Source organism: Oncorhynchus clarkii, chromosome 14, assembly GCF_045791955.1.
Source record: "Oncorhynchus clarkii lewisi isolate Uvic-CL-2024 chromosome 14, UVic_Ocla_1.0, whole genome shotgun sequence".
In the NCBI taxonomy this organism is placed as follows: Eukaryota; Metazoa; Chordata; class Actinopteri; order Salmoniformes; family Salmonidae; genus Oncorhynchus; species Oncorhynchus clarkii.
Genome location: NC_092160.1, coordinates 10,652,560 through 10,676,165, shown reverse-complemented (window position 1 = coordinate 10,676,165; position 23,606 = coordinate 10,652,560). Strand labels below are relative to the sequence as shown.

Here is a 23,606-nt window from a genome sequence, read left to right as displayed (position 1 = left end):
GATGTTTTTGTGGACATAACTGTGTGTTAATCTAGTCTGTATTCAGGAGTTACATTCTAGCAGCTCAGTTTTTCTCCTCTCGAGTTTCTCCAACAATTACAACTGTTATATCTAGCACATTCATAGGATAGTCAAACTTTTAAAAGTAAAGCCATATAAAATATGTCATGGTATTTACATGTGCGAGGTGAAATAAATATTTCAGGCTGTTGCAATTTCAGTAACCAGCAGACCATAGCTCTAAGGGGTGTGCAGACAAGGCTGACTTGTCATTGCTCTGAGCTTGTTTTGTGTTTTTACCAGCTGTAGAATGATAATGCTTGTACACCAGTCCCCTCTCCCAGTGGAACTGGGGCCACAATGACTGTAAGCTGTCATCATTAATGGGGGTGAATATTGGGTACTGTCTCCCTTGCCATTCACTGGCACTTGATTGACTCCCTGAACAGATGACTCAGTCCATGGCAATAACTCCTGATATTATATAAGGCCCTAGATCTTAATCAACTCCTTGTTCTAGAAAAACAGGCGGACGCTGATGATATTGATATCGGTTCCCTTATGGGATAATTAATATAGGCCTTAATGTAACAGCTAATGAACAAATTACAGTTAAACAGAGGTCCAGTGAAATGGGGTGGCCTCATCCTTCCAGAACATAAAACAAACAAAGGGCTAACTACAATTTCTAATGACTTGCAGTGACATACCTGGAAAATATTCAGACCTTGGATGTTCCCTTGGAAGTAAACGGTTGCCTTTCACACTCACACTCCCTGTAGGTCTCTCACCTCACCTCTCTACTTCAGCCTTGTTGATTATGACGTAGTGCTCCTGAGAGAGGCCAAGAGTGTGAGAAGCTACTTTTGGCAATAGAACAAACCACATATAAAATCTTTAGATGGAATTACATTTACCTAAATCAGAGTTTATTCCTTTTATGCACAGGATACAGCAGGTGTAAAAGGTACAATAAAATGCGACAATGTCAAACTTGCAAGCTCTCCTTTCAACATTGCAGTAACAGAAAACAAAAACTCAATTGTAGTCTTTTTTTTGTTGTCTCAAAGGCCCACCTTTTTCTTTAAGCCTGTGGAAATCTAATAGGAAGAGTATTTTATCAACAGCAAATGTTACAGAAGGTAGTGCATTAGGAGGGCATGTGTATGTCTGACAAATGGGTGTCTTTGGGAATGAAAACATTGTACATTTTAGCAGGACATGATTGAATGATGGCCAGATTACTGTTTTAGGACAAAAGCACTATTCATTCAAGACCTGTGTGTGGACTGAGTTAGTCCAAGCTGAAAGCAACAGGGGGGCAGAAGGTCAATAAAATAATAATTAAATCAGAACGCAATAGTCATTAGTTGATATCACATGTTTGGGGAGAAAGCAATGATACTTGTTTATTTCCAGACACCAACTGCAGGGAACAATGGAATGGCTGTGATTTAACCTGGCATTTACAGATGGGGCTCCCCCACTTCCTGGCCAAGTTGAAGAGGCAGGGAAAAAGTGTTCTAAGTCAGTGTTAGCTCTGTGGCTCTGATGACATATGCCAGAATCTTGGTCCACTCTCTCTCAAATGTGTTTACTTGAACAGGAAATATACATAGATTTGTTTTACACAACAACCACTTTATACTAGGCCTCACATTCAGTTAAATGGATTGAGGACCTTGCTGCTGTAGAATCTTGATCTAGTTTGACAAAGATTGGCTCTTTTTAAGGGACTGATATAATTTATTGTCCGACCAAATAGTATAATCCCACTGATGCTCTGAGATATTGGTTTTCTCCAGGTTGGAGAGCACGTTGGGCTCTGAGACAAACGTACTAAATACAGACAGGAAAGAGCACTCCTTGGCTTGAGTCCCGCCTGGGGCCCTGCTGACAGTGCTATGAAATGGTGAGATTTTATGTAATAACTTAATATAAGAAATAAATGGATTACCCTGTCTATTGTTTTCTCAGCCTGTTTTGTTTCTCCAGGCATTTCCTGGGAGTTTGAATTATGCCAGCCATTATGGAGTTCTGGGCAAGAGTGAACCATTTCATGTTTCAGCTTCTGTACATTGTATACTGTATGTTTCCTCAGATGAAGGCTATTCTACTGTCAGTTAGATCGTTTGTTATTTTTCTATAGCGCAAATATATGAAATTGTGTAGGAGGATAAATAATGATCTTCCTGGCGCATTTGTATTGAGTCAGTGTGTATGAGGCAACTTCTACAGACAATATTAGTCTATAAGATTTCCAGCCAAGCAAAAGGGGTTTGGTATCAGATTCCCCACAAGAGTAACATTGTTCCCTGGTCCTTTGCCCAAATAAAATACCACCAATGAACCTATTAGACGTTGAAGCATCAGAATCTTGTAGTTTTCAAGTTACTGTATATCCTATTGTCACAAGTGCAATCTCAGATGTGTTTCATTACTGCTTTTTAACCACTTTTGTGTTGCTCATTGTCTGTTTCTGTGACATGGAAAATAGTTTTGGTTTGAAAAAAGTCAACTGTTGTTTTAAGGGTGATATTTCACCCACAGGATTATGTCAGCATGGTAACCAAATTTCAGACAAACCTTGTATAAAATATAAAAAGTGTGTACCTTTGAAACAATGTCAGTTCTTCACAGTTATGTATGTCGGGGTAAAAATAGTCTAGGCAGCACCTCCTACTGGAGAGTTGATTTATCTACAGCTACCCTTTGGTCTCCCATCAGGGTTTTAACCAAGCCCAGCTTTGATATTTGTCACTGACTATTACCAATGTGCTATCGTGAGAATGATTGTTGAGAGCTCGCCACTTAAAAACCAAATACACACTGTTGCTATCAAAGTCATTTCAAAAGGGTAGGTTTAACAGAGCAAATGAAATGTGACCATACTTTTTATTTAACATATCATTAATGCTAGTCAGGCCTATATAGCATTTGCAACTTAAAAATAGGCAATACTATAGGCCTAAGGTTTCAAGCTCTGGATGTATCACGTTTCAGGTATGACCCAGATGCAAACAGTATCCAAAAAACAAAAGTTTATTTCCAAAACAGGGGCAGGCAAATGACAGGTCAAAGGCAAGCAGGGGTCAATAATCCAGAGAGGGTGTAAAGGGTCCAGAACGGCAGGCAGTCAATAATCCAGTTAGGTGGGGGTAAGGTACAAACACGGTAGGCAGGCTCAGGGCAGTCAGAAGGTTCAAAACCACAAAGGACTAGGAACAAGAACCATGCAGGGGAACAACATGCTGGTATGTTTCAAAAACAAAACAAACTGGCAACAGACAAACAGAGAACTCAGGTATAAATACACAGGGGATAATAGGAATGATGGGCGACACTTGGAGTGAGGTGGATACAAGCACAAAGACAGGTGAAACAGATCAGGGTGTGACAGGATGATTTCAAATGTATTGATATTGAATTGTGTTTGATTGTCAACACAACCAAATATCCACATTTGAAGGACATGTGTCTTATGATTGAATAGTTCCATATTAATTTGTAGAAAAACTGGAATTAAAACCAGATTAAGGCAAGTTAACATGTTACAGATGCAGCGGAGAGCTTGTGTTTATAACTTGGTGATTATAACTTGTTTGCTTTCCTTTTCCTCAGAAGTGTCAGGGAATCGTTCCGTATGACATTATCTGATGCATGCATATGTTCCTTTTTTAGTACAATCTTCTGTTCCTCTATTTTGTTTCCTACATACACAATTTTTTTCTGATGAATTACTAGTAATCAAGTATCAGGATGGACATTTTTCAATTAAGGTATCTTTACTTTTACTCAAGTATGACCATTGGGTACTTTTTTTTTACCACTGCACCCACCTACAAACACTTGGCTAAGAATATACCCATAATCACTTGCGTTTCTTTTTTTTTAGGGCCCTATATGAGAAAAATGTATTTTGGACCCAGTAGGTACTGGAGTAAGTCCTGTGAGAGGTAATTTTGTTGTATGGCTTTCCTCTCTGTGGACTGTGGGAAAAATAAAGAAAAACACACTGCGAATTGATCTCAACGTTGAATGGATCAAATGGTTTTTTCCCCACCAGACCATAGCTAGCAGTAATAGAATTTCATATCAGCCTTTCAGTGAAAGAGTTGAAGCCTTAAATGCCATCTCTGTAAGTTGATTGGTCTTTAGCATTTGCACGGTCCCTACTCTTTACTCCGCCCCTTTATGATTTGATTGGGCACACTGTTACTGGAGCTGTCAGTCCACTGCGAGTTTTTTTTCACCTCTAGCTAAATGCCCAGACTTGTAGTGGCTCCGCTTTGTCAGGTGGACATCAGGAGAGACAGAGCCGTATCCATGCACTAATTAGTTGGAAAATGATCATCTTTATTAAAGAAATGGATTTCCCTCTCAGAAACCAATGTCAGCGCGTCCAGAACCAGGTATTTGTCTTGACTTAACTACTAAAAAGCCAGTCAACGTTCCAATTTATGATTAACGTTAGCTGGCTACTAATAAAGTTCCATCGACTGTCGTTCATTCATTTTGTCCTGAAAAATGTGTGGCAGGTTTTGTCTCTCACGAAACTGTTAGCTCCAGAACTACGTTAACTACTTATACTTCTATCCCTTGATAATGGTGTTTTTTGTTTTGTTTTTGTCTCGAGATTTGCTTTAGCTAGCTAACTAATTTAATATCCGAGCTAGTTTGTCGCCCTCTAATGGCTAGATAGCTAACGTTAACTGCCTTGGTAACTCATTCAGACAACTGACTTGATAACCAGCTAGCTAACGTTAGATGACAGTTGACAAGGGGCAGGTGAGCAGCTAAGTTAACTAACAGGTGGCTATTAAGTTAGCTAACAAGCTAGCTTGTTTACTAGCCAAGGCAAGTAACGTTAGCTAGCTATCTAACGATTATTCTGAGCCAAATGGTGAAATAAATGGCCAGCTAACGTTAGCTAACTATTGTTTGTCATCTCTGAAATAGCTAGGTAAATCACGTTAACTAACTAGCCAAAGTACCAACAAAGCAATGCCAATGGTCATCGATTGCCATTTAATTTATATAGCTAGGGGCTTCTTGAAGGGACGGTAACAAGCTGTCAATAATTTTGATTTGTCAGTCAGTCAATGAATGAACATTTGCTGTTGTTGAAAAATGGTTTAGACATCTATTCAACTAAACTAACGGTGTTGAATGGTAACCTAGTCCTAGAATGTTGCCATAATGGATTGACAACTAGCTAACGTTAACTGGATATTAAAAATGAATGTGTTAATCTGCGAACTAGGCTATACTTTTCCTCGTGATGTATTTGCATTATGATTGTAGCTATATTTGCAGCCTAGGTTTGATGGCCATCAGCCGCCTACTATTTTCTCTTTTTGTGGTAGAAGGCAATAATGACATCATCTCTAGCGATTTGCACGTACAGAAAAAGTGTCTGCTAATGCAATGTCATTCCATCATTTTGGCAGTCTCAGTGTGTTCTGACCAGCTGCAAAGAATCTAGTTGGCTTGCTAACGAACAAAGACAGTCGTTGACAATCAGAGTTCAAGGAGCAGTTTTCCTGTTCTGTTTCAATCGGCCTAATGCATTGTCCTCTGTCATAATGTCAAACGTTTGATAAAGATATTTGTTTTGTGTGTATTTTTTCACTAAGATTTAGACCTTGTGTGCAGTGATGCTGGGTGCACTGCCAATCAAAGTTGTTTTTCTCATTTCTGTGCTGTTTTTCCATGTACAGCCGAGGGGGGGCAGTGCGGATAGGATAACTTGTTTACTGCGATTCAACATTCAGAAAGAAGTAGCTAGAACAATAGAGGAATGTGGTCAGTGACATGCATTCCTTAATATTTGATGTAAAATTATATTTGACTTGTACCTGCACTTGCATATAGGGGTTTAGACCTAGGCTTTCTTCAATGCTATGTATGTCAGATGTCACATTTATTGCCTGCACCAAACCTGTCATACATATAAATGTGAATAGCCATCCTTATAAGATTTGCACCAGGCGTTTGCAGATTTGACTAGACAGAAGCATGGGATGTATATTTTTAATTTGAATAAACAAGATCCTTTCTGAGGTTTACAGTTTTGGACATTTGTTGCAGCTCTGGTTAGAAAGCAACAGACATTGTTGCATCATGCTTTTGTGTGTTCTTTGTGCAGAACCCAAAGTAGGGCCCCCTCCTAGACTATTACTCCCTTACCACTGTATATCCTGTCAATAAAAGTGCCATAGATAAATGTCAGGTGTTTAAAAACGGTCTTATCTGCTGGCATTGATATGAATTAGCAATTCTTACATACACACATGTGGTGTGTGTGTGAGTGTTGCAAAATAAATGTACACAAGTGTTTCAATCATTTCACCTGCACGGCTCGATCACGTCTGCCTAGGACAGCGCTAAAATAGAACTTGGTTCTCTTTGATACACGCAACGCACGGAAAGTCCCTTCCTGTTGTATTCGGCGCATGTGAAAAATAGTTTTATTTGATGATTGAATATCAGGAAGCTACAAACCCTGGATGCTTGAAAGACAATGGAGGAGAGATTAAAGGAAGCTCAAATCTAATTGGCGTAGAAACATACGATTTTGTATGACTGGGTCAAAATTCTGCGAAAGAACCAACAAACAAGAGGACCGTGTGCATGATGGGTAAAATAACAACCCAATGTTTATCTCCCAAGACTAACTAGCTATCTGAATGTCCATGAATGTTTCATTTGTGTTTCGACCTGCCCCCAAATTATTAAAGTTGGTTCTGATATTTTAACCCGCGTGTCATGATCTCTAGACTGGTGTGTACGGACAAAATCAACATACGTGCAATCACCGCGATGGCGCAAATGTCTGTGGCTGGTGTAGTCAGCATATTAGGCATGCTTCTAGTTTGAAAAAGAGTCAGAGAGAAGTTTGAAAAGGGGGTATTGTGAATGTAACTAACCAGGTTACAAAAGATGACTAGATCAAGCAAATGATGTAACCTGAATTCTGAAACACCTTGTGTGCATTAGCACTTGTTTCTTGTCTATGCTCAGCTGTCTGTCTCATGTCACCATATAATCTGGTTCTACCTGCCTGTCATGTTTTTTTGTTGTGTTATACATGCATGTTTGCATGTCTCCATATGTAGCATGGTATGTTTGTGTGGGTCGTCTATGGCTGCTGTCCTGCCCAGCTCCCCACCCCCTACCCCTCCTGTGGGCTGCAGCTGGTTGTTTAGCACACCTCCCTTGCAGAGCCAAAAACAAAGCTTGCTGTTTGTTTCCGATGAAGAGGGACGAGTGTGTTAATGGTACGCAGCCGGGACTCGACACTAGCAGAGCAGCTAATGACAAGGACAGACCCCTTCAGGCTCACTTGGAATGCAGATAGAATATCCCTTTATCTCCTCCTTCATCTGCAGCTAACCCCCTCCCTTGCAGCCCCCTGCACTACCTTATCCGCTCCCTCCCTCCCTGTCACATTTACCCTTTGAACCACTACTTGCATCATTTTTCTAGTCTTTGTTCTCCTTTGCTTGGTCATCTCTGCATACTTCCCATTTCTTATTTTATACTCCACAATTTATAGGCCATTGTCTATTTAAGCAATAAGGCACCTCAGAGGTTTGTGGTGTATTGCCAAAATACCACGTCTAAGGGCTGTTCTTACGCACGATGCAACGCAGTGTGCCTGGATACAGCCCTTAGCAGTGGAATATTGGCCATATACCACAAACCCACGAGGTGCCTTATTGCTATTATAAACTAGTTACCAATGTAATTGGAGCAGTAAAAATAAATTAGTATGTCATACCCGTGGTATACGGTCTGGAATACCATAGCTGTCAGCCAATCAGCATTCAGGGCTGATTTGTTTCTTCTACCCCTCTTTCCCTCCCCTCACCACTGCCACTATCCTTTGCATCTCGTTTTTACCTTGTGACGTTCTCGGATCAATAAACAAATTAGTTTCCCTGTGCTGCAGAGAGGCAGGGACCAGGGTCAGGGTGGATGATGTGGTAAATCAATGGTGCTTTTGCATTTCAAATCATGTTAACCTCTGCAGAGACCCAGGGAGTTACAGGCCTTTGTCAGGACAATACTTTATTGAAAGGCTTTCAGCTGATTTACAGCCTCTCAACCTTCCTCACTTAATACAATATAGCAGTCTGCTCTTGTAAACACTCTCAGTAATCCCTGTGCATGTTATTAGTCTCAGCCTTTACACTTTGATATTATATGCTGCTGCAATCAGTATGGCATGTCTCTATACAGGCCTACAGTTTACATACACCTTAGCCAAATACATTTAAACTCAGTTTTTCTCAATTCCTGACATTTAATCCTAGTAAAAATGTCCTGTTTTAGGTCAGTTAGAATCACCACTTTTATTTTAAGAATGTGAAATGTCAGAATAATAGTAGCGAGTGATTTATTTCAGCTTTTATTTCTTTCATCACAATCCCAGTGGGTCAAAAGTTGACATACACTCAATTAGTATTTGGTAGCATTGCCTTTAAATTGTTTAACTTGGGTCTAATGTTGCGGGTAGCCTTCCACAAGCTTCCCACAATAAGTTGGGTGAATTTTGGTCCATTCCTCCCAACAGAGCTGGTGTAACTGAGTCAGGTTTGTAGTCCTTGCTTGCACACGCTTTTTCAGTTCTGCCCATAAATGTTCGATAGGATTGAGGTTGGGGCTTTGTGTGTGCCGCTCCAATACCTTGACTTTGTTGTCCTTAAGCCATTTTGCCACAACTTTGGAAGTATGCTTGGGGTCATTGTCCATTTGGTACCAAGCTTTAACTTCCTGACTGATGTATTGAGATCTTGCTTCAATATATCCATGTCCTTTTTCCTCCCTCATGATGCCATCTATTTTGTGAAGTGCACCAGTCCCTCCTGCAGCAAAGCACCCACACAACATGATGCTGCCAACCCCATGCTTTACGGTTGGGATGGTGTTCTTCGGCTTGCAAGCCTCCCCCTTTTCCCTCAAAACATAACAGTGGTCATTATAGCCAAACAGTTCTATTTTTGTTTCATCAGACCAGAGGACATTTCTCCAAAAAGTACGGTCTTTGTCCCCATGTGCAGTTGCAAACCGTAGTCTGGCATTATTATGGCAGTTTTGGAGCAGTGGCCTCTTCCTTGCTGAGCGGCCTTTCAGGTTATGTCGATATAGGACTTGTTTTACTGTGGATATCGATACCTTTGTACCTGTTTCCTCCAGCATCTTCACAGGGTCCTTTGCTGTTGTTCTGGGATTGATTTGCACTTTTCGCACCAAGGTACGTTCATCTCTAGGAGACTTCCTGAGCGGTGTGACGGCTGCATGGTCCCATGGTGTTTATACTTGCGTACTATTGTTTTTACAGATGAACGTGGTACCTTTAGGCATTTGAAATTGCTCCCAAGGATGAACCAGACTTGTGGAGGTGTACAATTTTCTTTTCTGAGGTCTTGGCTGATTTCTATTGATTTTCTGGGATCTTTTATTTCAACTCATGAAACATGGGACCAGCACTTTACATGTTGCGTTTTATATTGTTTAAAAAAAATTATAGTTTGTACATTAGCTACGTATTTTTATTTTGTGCCAACTTGTTAGTTGGGCTATACGTACACAAATACAAATGTGTTAAGAGTCAGCAGAATTGATGTGTGACTCATTATGTCGTTTCCTGCCTGGGACTGATGAAAGGATGTTGGTTCCTGTTTTAGTTTGACTAGACTACTTCTTATAATGGAACATGTTGGAGATTAATTTCCCTATTTGAGCATGTCAAGATGTCTGGGGAAACTAATTGTACCGTATAGAAAATGTATGCCGTTGTGATAGTTTAAAGTGTGTGACATTTTCTTGTCTGGTTTGAATTATTAGTGAACAATTGCACAATTCCAACAACGGTGAACAGAATGACTAGTTCTATGTCTTAAGCAGGTCACTCACCCTACCTGTAAGTGTGCCAGTGACGCCTTCCATACAGGTTCTCTCATACTGTAACTTAAAGGGATACTTATGGATTTTGGCAATGAGGCCCTTTATCTTCTTCCCCAGAGTCAGATGAAGTTGTGGATACCATGTTTCTGTCTAGTATGAAGGAAGTAATGGTAGTTTTGCAAGCCATTGTTAACTAGCGTTATCACAATGACTGGAGGTCTATGCTGTCTGCTAGCATGCTTGATTCTGTTGCCCTACAGCGCTATCAGGTAAATGGTGACTGGCCTGTTGAGAGGTGCAGAACACATTTGTATTTTACTGCCACTCTGAACCTGTTTTCCATCGGGCTTGGTTATCGGGCCCTGATGAACTACTCTATATTTACAGGGCGAGTGGGACATGGCCTCTGAGGCTTTTAGCATCCTGGTTGGGAATAGGGTACCATCTGGCTGATTGGTCTGGAGCGTTGGCATTCCAGCGTTAACGCATCAGTCTGACACGTTAATAACACACACTAATAATGTGGTGTCATGGCCACAGCAGGATGTTTATGATACAGCCTTTAAAGCCTGACTGAGCCCTGACTGAAATTTAAACTTGTGTTTAATTCGCTTGTATGGATCTTGATTCCCAGAAAGTTTCTCAAAACACCCATGGAGGCTTGGTTAGACCGAGTTCCTGGAGAGTGGGACTTTGATTGCTCTCCAACATGGAAAATGTGGGGCCACAAATCAGCAGGCACAGAGTTGTGGGGGCATACATGTAGGGTTGTGTGAGTGACGTATGCCAGTGTCAAAAACCTTGATGCTAGACCAATGAGGCCCGTGTCGTAGAGTTGAGCTCCCGTGTTCCTAGAAAGTAGACAAGTGGGTCAGGATCCAAGTCTGCATGGCTAGAGCTTTCTCTCCTGTTTGCCTTTCTCCAAAGGCCACACCTGACCATGCATGCTCAATATAGGATTACCATGACATTGACACATTGCAGTCGATAGCTGTTGCATGGTGATTTAAAAAAGGACTAAAGTCATTGTGAATGAGGACTCGTGTATTGGAAGGCCATAGAAATAAAATGTCACATTTAGGCAATGAATTCCATGGGCTGTCAGCTGAGTGGTTAAACCCCCTAGGCCTATCCTGTTCCCCTTCTTGACATCCACCAAAATGTTGGAGGAGATGTGTATTCATTTTAATATTGGAAAGTCTTTGTACCTAATGTTGGAGGAAGAGCTGCGCCACCTGCTGGGTAAGGTGTGAAGTGAATCGTTTTTGAGCCACAGAGAAGCCAGTGAGATATGCTAACATGTGGCTAAATGCCACGGAGCTATTACGTGAGGTGTTAGAGCTACATAACGATCATCGCAAATCACCATCGCTGCCACACACCCGCTGATATAGATATACCTTTGGTATGAGGGGAGCCATAACTAGTGGCTGTGGCAGTCACGAAATTGTCAGCTGGTGATTGTCAAGCAAATAACTGTCAGTCTCATGGTAATTGACCAAAACACATTTAGGATCTCCTGGCTTCCACATATAGCCTACAAGCCATTTTTTTAAAGTCCATGTAATATAGCCTACATTTAATATAGCCTACACCTTCACAATAAATCCATGATTTATTTTAGACAGGTCTAAAGAAGCATGATATGAAGAAAATGTGGTCTATTTCAGAAGAGAAGAATAGTGTACTCTGAGTTGTCCTGATGTGGTTATGCCAAATGGCTGTGGGTTACACTATTTCATTTAACAGACAAGATTTGCTTATAATTCCGTGGCGTTATTTTAGAGTATGAAGAATACAATTTGAACAAGGCTGAATAAAATATAAATATTGTCTCCAAGCGATTTGAGGGAGTGTGCACCTGCGGCTATTCTGTTTTGAGCGGTTAACAAAGAAATGGGTACTCCTGTATGCTTAATTAAGAGTGTATGCAACTTTAATTGTTATACAAAAGTTGGCCTATGTGTTTATATTTTTATACATTGTAAGGCTGCATTATTAGATTATAAAGTCATGAGCTCTGCTTTTGTACACACTCCAATAGTCTCTCATTCACAATTTGATAAGCACTTGATAATGCCTTGCATTTCATGGTGGCATCCCCTTTGTGGCCGTAATGCACCCTAAAAAATCTATGCCTTTTTGCATCCTGGAGTGCTGCGTTGTGCCCTTCTCCCTGAGTGTGCTGTGCCCTCTCACTCACATGGCTCTCTGTCCTTATCCAATTCAGAGGTGCATGTTGGAAGAACTGTTCACGTTTACTTTTCGTCAGCCAACAAGATGAGTAGGCCTAACAAACAGCAAAAGCACTAGCCTATGTCAATCTACTATCCCCCATAGTACATTAGTTGACCTATTCTGTGTGAGAAATAAATATTCCAAACATAGTCTAGGACAGTTGTGGGATGTGATAGATCCAAAATGAATACAACCACTAGCATCAAAACATGTTTTATGCAATGTGGCTGATGCAACAAATCAGAATGTTTAGCTTAAAATTGCTATTTCTTCACATAAGCACAGCAATTTATACATGGTAGTAGGCTACAGTGGGGCAAAAAAGTATTTAGTCAGCCACCAATTGTGCAAGTTCTCCCACTTAAAAAGATGAGAGAGGCCTGTAATTTTCATCATAGGTACACTTCAACTATGACAGACAAAATGAGAGAGAAAAAATCCAGAAAATCACATTGTATGATTTTTAATTTATTTATTTGCAAATTATGGTGGAAAATAAGTATTTGGTCAATAACAAAAGTTTATCTCAATACTTTGTTATATACCCTTTGTTGGCAATGACAGAGGTCAAACGTTTTCTGTAAGTCTTCACAAGCTTTTCACACACTGTTGCTGGTATTTTGGCCCATTCCTCCATGCAGATCTCCTCTAGAGCAGTGATGTTTTGGGGCTGTTGCTGGGCAACGCGGACTTTCAACTCCTTCCAAAGATTTTCTATGGGGTTGAGATCTGGAGACTGGCTAGGCCACTCCAGGACCTTGAAATGCTTCTTACTCCTTCGTTGCCCGGGAGGTGTGTTTGGGATCATTGTCATGCTGAAAGACCCAGCCACGTTTCATCTTCAATGCCCTTGCTGATGGAAGGAGGTTTTCACTCAAAATCTCATGATACATGGCCCCATTCATTCTTTCCTTTACACGGATCAGTCGTCCTGGTCCCTTTGCAGAAAAACAGCCCCAAAGCATGATTTTTCCACCCCCATGCTTCACAGTAGGTATGGTGTTCTTTGGATGCAACTCAGCATTCTTTGTCCTCCAAACACGACGAGTTGAGTTTTTACCAAAAATATATATTTTGGTTTCATCTGACCATATGACATTCTCCCAATCTTCTTCTGGATCATCCAAATGCTCTCTAGCAAACTTCAGACGTGCCTGGACATGTACTGGCTTAAGCAGGGGGACACGTCTGGCACTGCAGGATTTGAGTCCCTGGCGGCGTAGTGTGTTACTGATGGTAGGTTTTGTTACTTTGGTCCCAGCTCTCTGCAGGTCATTCACTAGGTCCCCCCGTGTGGTTCTGGGATTTTTGCTCACCGTTCTTGTGATCATTTTGACCCCACGGGGTGAGATCTTGCGTGGAGCCCCAGATCGAGGGAGATTATCAGTGTTCTTGTATGTCTTCCATTTCCTAATAATTGCTCCCACAGTTGATTTATTCAAACCAAGCTGCTTACCTATTGCAGATTCAGTCTTCCCAGCCTGGTGCAGGTCTACAATTTTGTTTCTGGTGTCCTTTGACAGCTTTTTGGTCTTGGCCATAGTGGAGTTTGGAGTGTGACTGTTTGAGGTTGTGGACAGGTGTCTTTTATACTGATAACAAGTTCAAACAGGTGGCATTAATACAGGTAACGAGTGGAGGACAGAGGAGCCTCTTAAAGAAGAAGTTACAGGTCTGTGAGAGCCAGAAATCTTGCTTGTGTGTAGGTGACCAAATATGTATTTTCCAAATAAATTTGCAAATAAATTCATTAAAATTCCTACGATGTGATTTTCTGGATTTTTTTCCTCTTTTTGTCTGTCATAGTTGAAGTGTACCTATGATGAAAATTACAGGCCTCTCTCCTCTTTTTAAGTGGGAGAACTTGCACAATTGGTGGCTGACTAAATACTTTTTTGCCCCAGTGTATAAGTGCAAATGTTCCATTAGTGGAAAACACCATTATCAAGTGACCGCAAATGCGATTATGCATGTAATGCTTTTATTATAAAGGGGCATTTTTTTTATGGTGAAAATGATCTTTCCCAAACTTGAAAGTCACGTGCTGCTCAGTTAGGCTCTACACCCTTTGTAAAGCGGATTAATGTACTTAATTTTAAGAAGTTATTTGGCCACTTTAGTTGTGAAACAAACCTTGTCAAAACATATAGGCCTATGGGCTAGGCTACATGAGGTGTGCGAATAGGATTCCAAAAAGTCACATTGTTTCTTATGCTGGGCATCATTCACAAGGGATAATATATAATTCACAAGTGATAAGCTAATATTGTCACCCATCAGACTATTCTTGATTGAATCTTGTCTTTACATATACTAAATAATGTGACATTTTGTTTTGATTTAGAATGGACCATTATCATGCACCTGTATCGAAAACGGGGTCAGCATGAAGAAATACATGTCATCTATGTACTTAAATAGCAAATGGAGGACGCTTTCCCCCATGGTTTACTTTCATGCCAGCCAGTGAGGCTATACCCCTGTTGTAAAGAAGCAATGTGCTTAATATTAGGAAAGTTGAGAAATAGATATTGTAGGCCGAGCCTATAGAAAGCTGGTGGGATCCTTATATTTGTAATAGAGGCCATCACTCTGTTTTCTCCTGCATTTGCAAAGCCTATAGAAATGTTGCGCAACATGAGTTCATGGGCTCTCGTGAAGGGTCTGATTTAGGTTTTCGAATACATTTGCATTGAAATCAGAGTGACTAGAGGGACAATAGAGTGCTGAGTACCAGGCAGTTGTCAAGTTTAGTAGGCTACTAATGACCAGCAGCAGCATCAGAGCTTGGAGAAGCCTAATTACTCCGACTTAAATGGTCATGTGGAATTTGACTGGCTTCATCACTCGTGACCGCCGGTGTGGCGGTAATAAGTTCACCACAACAGCCCTAGCCTTAACTGAGAACACCAGGCTCTGCCAACAGAGACTGCTTAGCCACTTGGATCCTAGGTAAGCTGCCCTGGCCTCTCACATTTCACACACTGGGGAACTGAGTCAAGACCCGCTCTCTCCAGCCCGGTGCCAACACCTTTTCCTAGAAGCCGTTGAGAGTGAGGTAATAAATCCCTTTAGCCTTTAGAAGACCAGTCTCTCTCTGAGTCCAAGTTTCTCTTGGCCTGTGGCTCTCCTCTTCCCCAGACAGTTTCTCTCAGAGTCCATGTTTCTCTTGGCCTGTGACTCTCCTCCTCCCCAGCCAGCTTCTCCCTGTCAGTTTGGACTTTTCTACTTCTTTACTGTGGTTCTTCCCTCAATGAGGCCTCATTCAGGTCCAGCCTCACAATCCCCCATACACCCAAGTTCCTCTACATGTATCTGCTCTACTCATTTTATCACAGTAAAGTGGAGGACTTTGAGCAGTTAATTCAGGGTAGTCTCATTGCATCCTCCTATGACTATTGATCTGTTTTGTCTTTTGGTTGATACTCTCTGGTACTGTGAATGTGTTGGATGCTGAGCTCTTTTCCCTACCAGCAAGTCTCTCTGCCTGAAAAGTGTGCAGAGCGGCCTTGTTTGTGTTTTGCAGGGGAATATTGTGATGGTGGTAAAATATCTCTGCTGCGGTTATAAGAAGTCTCCTGTCGACGGTTGGTTCAAAACCCACAGTCCTGACCTGCCTGCAATTCACATACTGATCTCACTGTAGGCTGACACCACAGGGACCATCAAAACAGAGGCTATCTGTCAGCATATCTGCTACCATAAGCAATCCTCACTAAATAAGGCTTGTGGAAAAACTGGCATTTAATTTATTCCCCATTTTGTTATAGAACATTGATTTTCACCTGGGATGAATCATTGCATAGACCTAGTTGCTGTGTGCATTGTCAGTGACATATTGTCTCTGCCACCTGTCTCACCATCCTCTTCCTCTGGTCCTGTCCAGGTGACGAAGGTGAACGCTGAGAAGGAGCGGGTGTCGCTGCGGTGCATGAAGGCTTTGGCCAGCAGGGGGGGTGTGGACGCCGTGTCCCAGCAGATGGCCTCTCACCCCCAGTACCTGGAGAGCTTCCTCCGTGCCCAGCACTACATCCTCCACATGGACGGCCCCCTGCCCCTGCAGTACCGCCACTACATCGCCATTATGGTGAGGCCACTGGACACACGTTACACACACGCACTGCATGATGCACAGAAATGCGTATTATATTTGCACCAATCACCCACTCACAGTTGCGTACACTTGCACTGACCCCACTTTCATGTACATAAACATTTACACCGACACAAACCCACGCACATTGACACAAACGTGGTCAACATCCTGGAGTCAAGCCTACTTGTATTGAAGTGTGTGTCTCTGTCCCTCCCTCCATCTCTCCCAGGCTGCAGCGCAGCATCACTGTGGCTACCTGGTGTCTCTGCACTCGGCCCAGTTCCTCAGGGTGGGGGGCGACCCGCTGTGGCTACAGGGGCTGGAGGCCGTTCCCCCTCGCCTGCAACACCTTGACCAACTCAACAAGGTTCTGGCCCACCAACCCTGGCTCACCGCCCGCTCACACATACAGGTACCACAAGAACCAGCTCCTTGAAAAAGTTATGGGCTCTTATAAAAATATCTAATGTGCCAAAAAATAATGTTTTGATGCCTAAATTTGGATTTAGATTGATTCTTATCTTTGCGGTTTAGAACAGTGGTTCCCCCTTTTTGTAAGGAACTCAGTCTGGATTTCAGCTTACTCTTGAAAGTCGTAATGGTAGAATTGCACAAGGTGCAATTTTGAAATTGGGAAGTGCATCAGTTTTCCTCTTGTCATTTCAGACCTAGAGAGCTATTTATAACTTGCTGACGTTGCAGATCAACTAGCCCATGTCAGCTAATGTTTTTTAGCCCTTAGATGTTGTAGTAATATCACATTAATACACATCAGATATGGCCAAATGTATAGAATTGCAAGAAAATTAGCTTTAAAACGGCAACATTTTCTCTGCAACCCATGACAAAATGTGTATAATTGCAGGAAATGTACTTTAAACCTGCAAAATGTTCCCTCCACCAACAAGAGGGGGTGTGAACAGCGGGACGTTCCCCAATGTTGGAAGGGGGACCTGAGTGAAAAAAGTTTGGGAACCGCTGGTTTAGAGGGTCATATCCCTGATCAGTAGAGTTCTCCACCCCTGTCTAATCTCCACCATGAGGCCCACTCTCTGCTGTGTCCTTCCCCCACCAGGCGTTGCTGAAGACGGGGGAGCAGTGCTGGTCTCTGGCTGAGCTGGTTCAGGCTGTGGTGCTGCTGGCCCACTGCCACTCCCTTTCTAGCTTTGTGTTTGGCTCTGGCACTGACGCCGACCCCGACCCCGTCCCCCTCCACATAGCCCCCAACGGCACCCCCCCGGGCTACTGCCTCTGTGACGCTGCCAACGGCAATGTCAGCGCACCTCCGCCTCTCACCACACCCTTGGAGCACACCACACGACGACGGGTAAGGGTTGTGTGCTGTATCAGACTGAATATGACATTGGCGCTATTCCACAACAGATTGTTTCATGTTGTTCAACTTCACGTCTTTTATCATTTCATCTGTCTTGGCAGTCTCTGGACTCCAGTTGTGAGATGGTGTGTCTGAAAGAGAGGATACAGAAATCCCAGGAGGAGAAAGAGAGGGGGGAGTGCGTCCTACACACCCAGACACTCCAGCACACAGGTACACACACACACACACAGCTGTCCCCGCTCACATTCACACCTGACATTGTGAAGCTGCGAGGGCTAAACTTATCCTCATGTGTGAACCAGTGGAGGCTGGTGGGAGGAGCTATAGGAGGACAGGCCCTTTGTAATTGCTGGAATGGAATCAATGGAACGGTATAACAAAAATATGTAAACCACATGTTTGACTCTGTTCCATTGATTCTATTCCAGCCATTACAATGAGCCCGTCCTCCTATCGCTCCTCCCACCAGCCTCCACTGGCGTGAACGTTGAGTGACGGATCGACTAAATTTATTTATCCTCTAACTGTTTCCTCTCAGATGTGGAAGATGAGGAGGAGATGATCTACTCAGCAGACCCCTCTCGTTTCATAACAGACCCTGAGTTCGGCTACCAGGAGTTTGCCCGCAGGGAGGAAGACCACTTCCAAGTATTCCGGGTGCAGGTAAGGACATGGTTTACGTTCATGTTGGAATACGTGACCGGAGTCCATGTCAGTAAAGTAATAAATCAGATTTGTAGAATGTGAGTAGCATATGCTGCATCGTATGTCTGTGGGCATATAGTTAGCTGAGGTGTTACAGGAACCATGCGAGTATTTCAGGTTTGTTTGTGCGGTCTGTCTGGGCAGGACTACTCCTGGGAGGACCACGGCTTCTCCCTGGTCAACCGGCTGTACTCGGACATCGGGCACCTGCTGGACGACCGTTTCCGCAGCGTCACGACGCTCCCCTCGTCCCACGGTCCTGACCTGAAGAGAGCCATCTGGAACTACATCCACTGTATGTTGGGAATTAGGTGAGGTCATTCTATTGGTCTGCACACAAACACACACACACACACACGTATACATACACAGGAACCAGCACAAATCGTATGAACACTGGGTACATAGTTTGAGTTCTTATAAAGTGAGATGCTATCGTGATCACATGCATTGCAGCCAGGTTAGTCCTATGATTCAACGCTTGGGATTCGCTGCAAAGGCCCCGCTTGGATAGCGTTCATGTTTGCATGACATGTGACACTTGTGGTGTGGGTCTGCAGGTACGACGATTATGACTACGGGGAGGTAAACCAGTTGCTGGAGAGGGAGATGAAGCTTTATATCAAGTCTGTGGCCTGCTACCCTGACGCCACCAAGACCCCGCTGTGTCCCCTGCCCTGGGCACCACTCAAACCTTCCGAGAGGGTACGCACCCCACCTCATACCAATACATACTGCATCCATATAAAGCTGAACTATATACTGGAACTAAATCTACTGGAGAATAATAGTTTTGTCCAATTAATGTGGTCAAATGGGATGCAAAGTGGTCATTTGTGTTCTTTTTTCCCCCAACCCCATTCCATCTCTTGCTCTCTTATGATATCATCCTCTTTTTTTTTCTTTTTTTTCCTCTCTTCTCTTAGATCCATGTGAACTTGCTTATAATGGAGGCTCGGTTACAGGCTGAGCTTCTGTATGCTCTGAGAGCCATCACCCAGTACATGATAGCTTAGGTCGGTTGGCGGGAGGGAGGCACAAAGTTCATCACCAACGGTACAGAAAGACCAAGCTAGAAGGCTGCAGGGTGGGAACCCCCTTACAGCAGGCAGGGATATGGGGAAGAGACTGGCAATTCTGAGGAGGAAGCGTTGTGCAACTATCTGTCCTATTTCTCAGTTAAAAATGGGACAAAAAATATAATGCAATCATTTAAGATCTAGTGGAAAGCTATTTTCCAAAGTCAAAACACGCAACGCAATTCCTCTCTTCCCTTCACTCTGCCTGCTCATTTTCCACTGTGCAAGGGTGGTCTGTCCACTTCTCATTTAATGTGTTTTCCTCTTACAAAATGTCTCTGCTCTTGATGGTTAATGTGCAATTATATTACTATTATTACAATAGATATGAATTATTTTCATTTTTATTCATGTTTGTCTCAATTCTGGGATGAAAGCAGACGGTTGGTTCTGCATTGTAGCAAAGAGATACAAATGTAGAACAAATGTAAAGTTCTAAAGACTAATCACAAACCAAGAAATGGGTTATTGTGTTGGCCATGGGTACCATGGCCAACACAATAACCCATTTCTTGGTTTGTGATTAGTCTTTAGAACTTTACATTTGTTCTAAACAAATTGTTTATCCTTATTGGATTGAGTGGATGTTTTGGAGATATTGCCATAATTTGTCTTGTTAGTCCCTGCCAGTGTTGGTGTAGGTAGTTGATGAGGGTGATGGACAGTTGTTCATTGTAGCTCTCTTAACATTTTGCGTTAGTACTGTAAGGTCAAGAACAAAACCAAGACACTGCAAGACGATATCACACAACTATAGTTTATTTTAAAAGCACTTTATTTGTATATATATATATATATATATATATATATATATATATATATATATATATATATATATATATATATATATATATATATATATATATATATATATATATAAAATATGAAATAAAACAAGGTAGCTCAGTGGCAGAGATGGAGGCCAAAGTTGGTCCGAGTCTTTCCTTTCCGCTGTATGGCGTCTGATAGAAAGGATCCTTCTTGGGTCTCTCTGTAGTTAGATCAGCTGATCTCCATTCCTACAGTCACTACATAGTCCCAGAGCATTCTTGTGTAGGTGGAGTAGTGCAGGGCTACACAGGGTCCTAACAGAGGCCATGGCCCCAGACCTGAAGGAGATCACAATTCACTTCAGTATCTTAGATAAATATGAAATCGCTACAACTATTTAAAAACAGATTTTAACTTTAATATACACAGGGGTGGCCAAAGTAATGTTTTGTAGAGTGACGCTCAGCCGTATGACTGTCAGTTGTTATATTGATGTGCTCTGGCATAGATCAAATGAAGGAATCTCCATTTCAAGGAAACCTCAACCATCCCTAAAACTGCATTGGTCAGCAGCACTCTGAACTGGAATATTGCAACAAAAAAAGTCCCCAAAAGTGACCTGCACTGGGTTTTGAATTGCTGTTAAACATACTCTACTATGCTACAGAAGATGTAGACTACAGATCAAATGTCATCAGTGGTCTGTGTATGATCTTGTGCATGTGAAAAGTAGGTTTGTCTTTCAATTATTTATTTGGTGAGCTTTATGACCTAAAATAAAGATGCTGATGCATGGTACAATTTGCAGAGCAGAACAATATGGGTACTAAAAACTAGATTTTTACCTTATTGAATATTTTTTTGGACACTTTTTGTAATCTTTGCATCACAGTACTATGATTGTTGAGCCCTTTGTTCAGTTGCTGGGTTCGCTGCTATATCCTGCCTGTTGTGCTGCACCCTGAATATTTCAGAGGTAGTGAGGTTGACGACTCTTAATGGGCTCGACCGTTTTAAATGACAGAGGGAAATTAAGAAAGAAGGAAGTGCATATCAATAGATGCAAAAGAAGCGCTTTCTAGTGCAGGTGCCTTTAGGCCAAACTGGACTGGTGCTTGAGTGGACAGGCTAGTCTACTCTGGGTTGAGTGTGGGCCTCATTTGAGCAGACTGCCACTCTGGTTCCTCTGGAACAGTGTTCTGTGGCCCATATAGAACTCCCTGTGCCATCACCGCTGGACACATGGACGGTTACTCTACTTGGAAGTACTACAGTCCTCATTGGCTCCTTGTCAACACCTCTATGACATCGTTATGGTTCCAAATGCAGGAGCGAAAGAGTCTTGTGTTCCTGTCTGTCTGAAGCTTCTGACCACCTGGCCAAGGAACTAAACGATTGAGCCACTGACACAAAGTTGGATGTTAGTTGTTCAATATTTACCACGTAAATGAATGGACAATATAATAAAATAAAAATGTCAAATGTAAGTGGAAAAAAAGCAAAAAAATATGTTTTTTGGAAATGTGAAGACTTATTTTTTTCTATAAAGATGTTCTATCAAGTGAGTGTTTCCACTGTTTTATTTACTGTGGTTGCCTAATAGTGCTTTCACATTTGCCATATGCTGTAGTCAATTCCAAATCAACTTGTCAGTGTGTACAACTAAGGGTCTCCTTCTCAAGCAAACCAGTTTAGTTGAACCATTCACAGTACTATTGGAATAAGTGCAATTCAGAAACATATAATACACTGAGTATACACCTTTCTAATATTGAGTTGCACCCCCCCCCCAGCAACAGCCTCAATTCGTCAGGGCATGGACTCTACGTGGTGTCAAATGTCCCACAGCAATTCTGGCCCAAGATGTTGTTTTGGGTGGTGGACCATTCTTGATACACAGGAAACTGTTGACTGAAAAATCCAAGGGTGCTACAGTTCTTGACACAAACCGGCGAGCCGGGCACCTACTACCATATCCCGTTCAATTTTATCTTGCTCATTCACCCTCTGAATGGCACACATACACAGTCCATGTCTCAAGGCTTAAAAATCCTTGGACTTTTCTCCTCCCATTCATCTACACTGATTTGAAGTGGATTTAACAAGTGATGCCAATAATAGCTGTAACCTGGTCAGTCTATGTCATGGAAATAGCAGATGTTCTTAATATTTTGTATACTCACTATATCATTGAAGCATATTTACAAAAATATGAAATAAAGGGAGGAGAAGGTCCTTGCAGTTAAAAAGATGGTTGTCTTATGTCATTGAGGCAGAGTAAGGGTGAGGCTAGCCTGGATCCATAACAGCATCTGAGACCGAAGACAGATGGCAGGGTGATTTGAGCATGTCTGCAATCAACTCATCACGGATCCCTGACCGTAGGCCAAGTTCCCTTCTTATCCCTCACCCCCGTGATCACTTTACTGAGAAATCCACATTTAACCTATCATGTTGTTGTGCAATATGAAACAAACAAGCAGTTGTGCTCATGCATATTGCTAATAGTTGGCAAAAATACTTTGATTTCATTTAAATTGTCACTAAAATAGAGCACAGTCAGTATGATTTCTTTTAAGGGGCTAACTGATTCCAGCTATGATAAATGACAGCATGAAAGATGAAGGAATTGGGTTCAGCTTTTGTTCTTATTCTCCATTCCAGTCCCACCAGTCCTCACTTGCTCCCATTCTCTAATTCTTAGGACATAGGCCAACAGGTTGCAACAGAGGCCTGAATTAATTCATAAGGTAATGTCCTACATACATCTGTAATTACTTTGAAAGGCCTCCCTCCCTCGTGACATGATTAAAACATGGTAGCTGCTATTGGATAACATATGTTAATCCATTAGTCTCACAGAAGTGTTGGACTTGCGTCTGAGAATCCTTTTTCTATACACGTACTCCCTCTAGTGGCAGATATTAAGCATTGTGAATCAATGTTAAAACGTTTTAAAAATTACATCCCAATGTTATGTTCTTTGATACCATTAAGTTCATGAACAATATACATGTGAATATTAGTGAACCAATGACATGTTGAAATAAAATATTTAATTGGCTAAATGAGTTAAACAGAGTTTAAAGTTTATTTCCACTTTCCAGAACCGTGTTCCAACGTTATCTCTGGCTGACTTTACAACATGTAAAGTACGATTGGAAGAGAAATATATGGATGTCCAGAGAGCAGACATATCAATAATTAATTTTTTTCCCCTCGTTATGTTGAGATCACAACATATTTATCTCATGATCATGACATAACAAAGGTTGTTTTGTCGAGATCACGAGAAACTCTATAAATAGGAGTGGACCTATTAATGATTGACAGTATGGTTGAAGCGGCAGAGCCCACGGTGGATCAGCGCATATGTTTTAAAGGAAAACTACATCCAGAAATGTTTTGCTTGTCAGCAATGACATTTTCAAGATGTAACTTTCAAAATACAGAAATCATCCTGTAT

General features: G+C 41.9%; 1 protein-coding gene across 2 annotated transcripts; it reads left to right on the top strand.

Annotated features, from left to right (window-relative positions):
- The first annotated feature begins 4,210 nt into the window (after positions 1–4,210).
- Positions 4,211–19,693, top strand: LOC139366257 (sestrin-3-like). 2 transcript variants are annotated; one of them, XM_071103532.1, is made up of 9 exons: positions 4,211–4,412; positions 16,037–16,237; positions 16,476–16,658; positions 17,322–17,573; positions 17,684–17,795; positions 18,124–18,248; positions 18,435–18,601; positions 18,851–18,995; positions 19,217–19,693. In XM_071103532.1, the coding sequence occupies exons 1-9, from the start codon at positions 4,347–4,349 to the stop codon at positions 19,304–19,306; spliced, it is 1,341 nt and encodes a 446-aa protein (XP_070959633.1). In that variant the 5' UTR covers positions 4,211–4,346; the 3' UTR covers positions 19,307–19,693. The 2 variants fall into 2 exon arrangements, with proteins under 2 accessions (XP_070959633.1, XP_070959632.1); XM_071103531.1 differs by having other exon boundaries at positions 18,408–18,601; positions 19,217–19,544.
- The last annotated feature ends 3,913 nt before the right edge of the window (positions 19,694–23,606 follow it).

Bases quoted from the DNA above. Each gene is read 5' to 3' on its own strand.
- LOC139366257 (XM_071103531.1), top strand. From the start codon at position 4,347: ATGATCATCTTTATTAAAGAAATGGATTTCCCTCTCAGAAACCAATGT. The intron at 16,238-16,475 runs GTGAGGCCACTG...CATCTCTCCCAG, and splicing joins GCCACTACATCGCCATTATG to GCTGCAGCGCAGCATCACTG. The intron at 17,574-17,683 runs GTAAGGGTTGTG...CTGTCTTGGCAG, and splicing joins AGCACACCACACGACGACGG to TCTCTGGACTCCAGTTGTGA.